Source organism: Poecilia latipinna, unplaced genomic scaffold, assembly GCF_001443285.1.
Source record: "Poecilia latipinna isolate Pla-1442-1.1 unplaced genomic scaffold, P_latipinna-1.0 Scaffold2624, whole genome shotgun sequence".
NCBI classification, from domain to species: Eukaryota; Metazoa; Chordata; class Actinopteri; order Cyprinodontiformes; family Poeciliidae; genus Poecilia; species Poecilia latipinna.
In genome coordinates this window covers 72,127-79,603 of record NW_015115240.1, presented here as the reverse complement: position 1 = coordinate 79,603, position 7,477 = coordinate 72,127, and the positions used below count along the sequence as shown (strand labels likewise).

At 40.8% G+C, this 7,477-nt stretch overlaps 1 protein-coding gene across 1 annotated transcript in view; it reads right to left on the bottom strand.

The window, feature by feature from the left end:
- Nucleotides 1-859: 859 nt before the first annotated feature.
- Nucleotides 860-7,477, bottom strand: part of LOC106938550 (myosin-6-like) — a gene marked incomplete at its 3' end in the record, with an annotated part of 19,579 nt that continues 12,961 nt past the window's right edge. The window contains exons 2-5 of the mRNA XM_015020643.1: nt 5,727-5,954; nt 2,951-3,055; nt 1,427-1,513; nt 860-999 (exon numbers count right to left, since the gene is read on the bottom strand). Of these exons, the coding sequence (XP_014876129.1) occupies nt 860-999; nt 1,427-1,513; nt 2,951-3,055; nt 5,727-5,954 (560 nt within the window). The remainder of the gene's footprint in view (nt 1,000-1,426; nt 1,514-2,950; nt 3,056-5,726; nt 5,955-7,477) is intronic.

The following is a 7,477-nucleotide window of genomic DNA, read 5'->3' as shown; positions in this document are numbered from 1 at the left end:
CTCTGCTTTGCTTTTTAAGCTGTCTTATACTGTATTTCCTTACTGAAATGACAGCATCGAGTCTTCAAAACTTTTTGAGATGCATACAGAAGCGACACGACGGCACCAAATCAAGCATCCAAAAGAAATGGTTTGATTTAACCCGACCTGGTACGGTCATATTCAGTAAATTAGAAAATGTGTTCAGATGAGGCTGATTTGTCAGGTTGACAATTTTAACAATTGACAACCTTTAGGCAGGTATTAAACTTTCTTTTTATTAAGTATGAAATAAATGGACTTAATACTGTCCTAATTTATTGAATGGTCTGTATTCCAAACCATGGAGCTAATGTTGGGATACAGTTCAAGATGACAGACTGCTGGGTGCTTCATCTCTGCCTCATTTTACTGTTACTTCGGTTGTAATGCTACTTACACAGGGTCAAGTTATTAAAATATGTTCTGTGCTACTTTGCTAACATTTTTGTACAATTCTACATAGGAGAAAGCTTATGTAGAATACTGAAAAGGCTGGAAACGGGCCACTCAGAGGCAGGAAAGGACATCTGTAGCTAACGTTTATGGTTTCCTAGAACAGTCAGCAAAATGAAAAAGCCACAATAGGAGTCATGCTAAAACGGAAGTTATGCTAGCAAGCTAGCATAGCTGTTGTAGCATGTCTTCTATTGACCCTTCTGGGCTAAATCTTACATGTTAACATGAAGGCGTTTTGGAATACCGTTTCAAAAAGCATTGAGGCATTTTTCTTTCTCCCTGTTGTCAGTACTGAAGATGCTCAGGTTTCTGTAGGAGGCCATGACAGCCCGCTGCTTCTGCTATGAATTTGTTTTTATATCAGAAAATAAAACACACTGACCTTTTGATAAGATCTTCCAAACCACTCCTCATCTTCTCCACCTCTCCTAAGCTGTCCTTAGTAGATCTGCTGTCAGCGTCCAGCTTCCTCCTGGCCTTCTCAGGCTCGCCACGCTGGAGCCGCTCCAGCTGGAACTCCAACTGGGAAACAGGCAAGAAGACGACATGGTCACTGGAGACACAAGTGTACACAACAATCATGGTTCACTTTGTACTTTTGGTTTTAAAGTTGGTTCTCTTTAAAGGGCTGGTGTTGAACGCTGCAGGCAGCTGGATTTGGGTTTTGGTTGTATTACCTCCACTGCCAGTGATTTTTACTTTAGCTTGATGTTATTGCTGTTGAAAAATGCTGTTTGCATTGGGGTTTGTCTTGATAATTAATATTTCTAATAAGATTTTAGGTCAGTCTTCCTGCACATATCTCATCTATGTCTTTGTGACCAAGATGCTGAAGCTGATGCTGATAGAAATGAAAGCCGACCGCTGAACTATCGTATGTTGTTTGGTCTCAGGAGCTGAATATGTCACTCCACCCCGAGATGTTGGATGTCAGAAAATGTAGACTCACATCTTCGGCTTGCAACTGCAGCTTGGTTTTCTCTTTGGTCAGCAGGTTCACTTTGTCCTCCTCCATCTGCAGATCCTCAATCGCTTGCTGTTAGATAGAAACAAGATGTCTGAGCCTGGGCTGCACATGTTCCTAACCCTTTAATTCATCACATGGCTTCACATCCGTCTGACGGCATCACCGGAGCCTCGCAAACACTGGAGTAGCTTCTTTGCAAAGAACACGTCAAATGTGGTCATCTCCTGTTTGATCTACAGCCATCTGATTTCTTTTTATCTTGTTACATCAAGTCATTATTCGCCAAAGCCCTGAAATTGTCAGAAGGTGTGCATTGGCGTGAAGAAGCAATTTTCCCATTGCAGATTTCTTGTGTCACATTAATGTTTCGCATATTCAAGCAAATGCTAATTTAAGGCAAAGACAACTTCAGCTAATTGAAAATGCACTTTTTAATGATAGTTTCAGGTTGAAACTAAAATCCAAAACTGATGACCAGACATTCTATGTCAGGAGTTTCCATTAGAGAGCAGGATCCGTGGTTTCACTGATTACAGGGTGTGCTCACACTGCAAAGTTTAAATAAAACAGAAAGCCGCAGATCCGCGGAAGTCCAAGTTTGAGGAGGTGGGAAGAAGGAGTTTGTACATTTTTTGTTATCGAGGTGTACTGAAGACAAGGTTGTAAGCTTCACGAGTTCGTCTACCTGTTTACTCCGCCTGCATCTTTGTTAAATCCCACCAGCCAAGATTTCAGTGACAAAATGGCCATTAGCTCCGAGATGACTGTCGGAGTAAAAGTGAGCCAAGAGTGGTGGTAGAGAGCAGAACAAACACACAAAAACATGCAAGGTACAATAGAGCAAAGTACCAAGGCTACTGAAAAGTTCTCTCCACTCGCATTAAAAAAGACGAGGCCAAGATGCCGAGTCAGATTTTATTAAAAGTCAATTGCTGACCCCAATAATATGGCGGCGAACTCTCAATTCTAAAGCCCTGCCAATGCTTTGAAGCCCACTGCCCTCATAATCCTTCAAAAGTACGTCGTCCAGAGGGGGAAAACCTGTTTGAACATCTTCTCCTCATGTCACATTCAGTGTTATTGATTTGGCTGTGGGGTCAGAGTTAGAAGACAGGGTGTGACAGCTAACATTTACAGGCACACAATGAACCAAAGCAGACCTGAGAGTGGCAGGTTCTTAGAACGAAGGGCTCTGAGAACCGTGTTGGGTCATTTTCCCAGGCCTGACCTGAAGAACGGCTTCAGTTTTTAGTTCAGTTTGTGAATTTGATGAATGTTAAGAGTCTGATCCACGATAAACCAGTCAGGTGTGTGCTTAGAGCCAGTTACCTGTTGAAATGTCAGATTATACTAGAGCTAGACCACGGCCGAGATCTTCAAACACAAGACATGTGTCAGTCTCAGGGACTCTCACTGAGGGTAAATATTTCTTGAATCCACAAGAGTTGAAAGCTATGGCAACACCTGATACACACAAAGCATAAAATACGCCTCCTCCATCCTCACCTGGCTCAGCTCCACCAAATGTTCCTTCTCCCTCTGGAGCTTCTGCACAGCTTCGTCCCTCTGCAGCAGCTGCTCGGTCAGCTTCCTCACCTCGCCGTCTGACAGCTACAAACAAAACGACAAATTCAAAGTCATAATTCATCTTTAAAGAAAACAAACGGGTCATTTAGGTGTCAAAGCAAGATTTAGTTTGATTAAAATTCGCGATCTACTCCACTTTTACGCCGTGAAGTCAGTTTCACCTTCAGTTTCTGCTGCTGAACTGTGAAACCAGTAAGTATTCTGTTTCATCGGGGAAACCAATCTCAGTAGTTTTGCAGTTTTTCCAACAGACATTGAAGTTTCCTCTCAGAGGATTAGACACCGATTCTCGCTGAAGACACACATGTAGGCTGAGATAAATACTGGTAAAGAAGAGATATGTTTTACTATTACCTACAAAACAGAAGCGTTTGATCTTTCTCTCAACTGGATCAAACACATTCAGCAATAAGTGAAAAAAATTGCACTGCTTTCAATTTATCGCGATAAATTTCTTGTCATAAGAATTTTGATTTATTTGCTTTCACGATAAATTCCAAATAATGTTTAAAACAAAACAAAAAACACTGTCCATATTGTCTGGGTTGTTACTTTTAATGTTTTCTTCACTGTTTGTTTTACAAGAGTATCGATAAATATTAATACATTTGAAAATATGATTAAATGCAGTCACTGTGTATTTTAGCGATACAAATCACACTTCTTCATGTGACTGGTGAAAGGAAGCTTATTTTACAGCTATCGTTGCTGTACGATTCAGTCACAGTTGTATAGTAAACTACAAAAGAAGAAATAAATAGTTTGTATCGTCTGTATCGCAATATTACCACAAAGTATCGTGATAAAACTTGTCCATATCGCCCATCACTACATCAGATTTAAGTGATTCACTGATGAACCCAGATGATTACATAAACTGTACGAAATAATCTCTGAGATTAAGTCAGGATTAGCTTTTCCTTTTCACAGCAAGTAGAAATAATTTTGGTAATCCTCACCAATCTAAGGAGGAAAAATCTTCTTAAACCCAGAACTGAATTGATCTAAGCAGATTCCAGCAGCTCTACAGCGACCACCCCAACCACCTTCACACATGGTTTGAGAATGCACCGGCATACCTGAACAAAAGATAGCATCTTAATCCCTTAATACGCCTCAAATAAACAGATTAAGGCTTCGGTGAGAGGGCCGTAACGGAGATGGCAGAGTAGCCTCTGGCAGCGGCGTCTGAGCACAGGAGACGGGATTTGGTTACGGCCTTTAGAAACTTGCCAACTTCGAGGAAAGCGATGTAAGTTTTTATTGTGATCTGAAATTTACAGCACAGCTGTAGGTTAAAGAGGGACAGGCTGTGGCATGAATATCTGCGGAGTAATTGGATATAAAAAAGCCCAACATGTGTTTATCAAACGTGGTCGCATAAAATTATACGTTTGAGGATCTTTGCGTCTTTTGCGGTCTGAGTGAGTCTGAGTTTGTGTTTCGTCTTGCGTGTTTTCTCCTTGGAGCAGGAGTTTATCCCTTTTTATATTTTTTTATCCCTTTTCCATGCTTGACATGCTTCAGCCGCAAACTTTAATGTGCTTTGTTGGGATTCAGTGCGTCAGCTGGGTGGATGGTGACGCAACTGTCATGTTTCACCGATGTTTTCCATCCAAAACGAATCACATTTAGATTTAAAATGATGTTGATCCAGCCAGTTATATTGTTTCTAATAGATAGTGAGACGTGTCTCTTGGAAGACAATAAAACGGTGTAGAAAGGCGTATCAGTTTTGAAATGATTACATCATTTTATTTACATTTTATCATTAATAATACGTCTCAATAAGTAATGGAAAAACTTGGATTACACAAAAAAAACTAGCAAAAAAAGCTACCATTCTTATAATTTCTTAAGAGTTGTTTGAAAGTTTCTTCAGATATTCTGATGATTTACATACATTTAGTGATTTGTGAAAAAGCATAACTGCGTTTCCCTTTGAGGCTGTGAAACTCTGCAGCTCCTCCAGAGTCGCTGTTCCCAGAGGACTCAAAAGATACAAACACCACTTTTTTTTTCTACATGTTTAGAAAATCATGTATTACTTGTGTTGCACTTGAATGTGTTTAAAAATGATACTTAGTTTTGGTCTATCACATAGACTAAGGTAGAGCAGATCCTGCTTCATAAAAAAAACTGCCTCAACAGGCTCCTTTGGTGTCATGAAGTTATTTTAAAATTACCTTTATGCTTAAAATGAATTGGAAAAACCAAAAGTGGTTCATTATTAAAATTAGAAATGTCAAGAATGAGGATTTTTGGCACCAGGATATAAGAAAATGTATTTAGGATCTGCCTAAAACGCACTGTATGTCTTTGTTTTTAATATTACTTAAAACTACAGCATGTAACATTCATTTAAAAAAAATATATATTTTTTTTTTTACATATTTGTTCAAACTGTCACCATATTGTGACAGTTTAATATGAGACAGGTAACCTTTGAAAAGATCAATATTCCTCCTCTTCCTCAATGGGTCGCACCGCTCCCGACCAAAATCAACCAATCAGAGCCAGGAGGCGGGTCTTAGCGCTGTCGATCAACCTCAACTAAATGTAATCCTGCAGCTTTAAGTAAATACAAACTCTATTTGTCATCATTAATACCACTAATTGATTCCAAATGGGTATTATAGGTGGAACAAAAAGATAAACCAAAAAAAAAAAGCTGCTTCTGGCGCTGATGCCCTACCTGTTTGTCCCGCTCGGCCGCGGTCAGGGCGCTCTCCAGATCGTCCAGGTCTCGTCTGAGGCTGCCGCACTCCGCCTCCAGCCTGTCCCGGTGGAGGACCAGCGTTGCCGAGCAGGCCTCCTCCTCCTCCAGGCGCTCCGAAAGGCCCGACAGCTGCCGCTCCAGCTCCCGCCGGGCCTTCTCCAGCTGGGTGCAGCGCTGTTCGGACACCTGGACGTTCTCCTGCTCCTACAGCCGGACAAACATCGATTCAGCCTGGGAATCATACAGCGTGGTTTTGTATGAAATTCTTGTCCACTGTCTCTACTGTCTTTGTAAACTTTCTTTTGTTCCACAAAAGCCCTAAAAGCTGATGAACCGGTTGAGGAGAATGAGGGAGGTCCATGGGAAGAAAAAAAAAATGTCTCAATTAATAAAAAGCACAAGAGATTAGCAGTTAATATGAGAGGATTAGGGACATAAAGGAGAGTCAGGCAAACACCAACAGATTTATTTCAGACAAAGCTCTCACCGCAGGTTATGGCACAAGACTAAACATATCCACCTTCAAGTCAGAAGAACACTTCCCTTTGTTATTTTGCTTTTCGCATAGTTAGAAAGGTAAAAGGTAGGACAATGGCCGCCAGATCTGACTGGATTAGCGAGTTTTTCCTAACACCAGCTGCCATATGGGTGAAAAGGTCCAGAAGTGAGAGCGTACTCACTGAACTGGGCTTCATTATGGACCTGTCATCACGGTCAGCGTGTGTAGAATGAAAATGTCGTTCTACTACAGTACAGAGATGTACAAACTGTTTGCCATGTGGGCAAAAATGGTCAAGTTGGAAGTAGTAAAGGGCCATAAAAATCAATTTTATGGTCCTTTTTTCAAAAGCAAATTTATTGTATTTTTTCTTTAGTTATTAAACTAAACATGCAATAAGCTCATGAAATGAACAAAGTGGTGGAATTTCTAAATAATATTGAACCAATTAAAGACTGATTTTGCCAACGAACGCACGAGCTGTGCATTCGTTCTAGAATCAGTGTAATCAGAAAAGCCTTACCACCATTAAATCTCTACCTTAGCTTCTCCAAATTTCTGAATTTCACTGATTTCTACGTCTATTCGGTCTCTTTTCAGAGTCAGTCCAGCTGCCTCTGAGCTTAGAAACTGCAGCTCCAAGGAGGAGCTGAGTCTCAAAGGCGGAGCTAGGTCCACCCAGGTGTTTTTATACAGCCGAACGGTTGCCACGGGAGATTAAAGGACTTCTCAGACATGCGTGAAAGAATCAAAGCAACACTCCAAATATGTTTATGATGAGCGAATAACATCATAACTTAGTCAATTCTACATCGTACTGCAACTTTAAAACGAGAAATTACTACTTTTTCTACCACAATAATTCCTTTAAGTAAGTCCATATGCCCGGGTTAGGGTTAGGGTTGTTGGGATATTCTCAACAATCCATAATATAGTGTGTGATACCCACAGCTGCCAGTCTGTGCTCCAGGGTGGTGCTGTAACCGTCCCAATCCAGGTCATCAGGTTCTGGTTCTGCTCCAGGATCCACTTTAGTACCATTGGCTTCCTCAAAGTCATTAAGGAGGGAGTGGCATTTCTTACTTTTCCCTGTAGACATCATCTCAGCAAACCGTCACGCGGTATCTCGTCCTTTTTCCTTTTCTTTTTTTTTTTTTTTTGGAAATTTTTGTCGGTTCGTGGCAGGACCTGTGTGACAAAAACAACTTTCCCTCCCTTCCTCCACTTT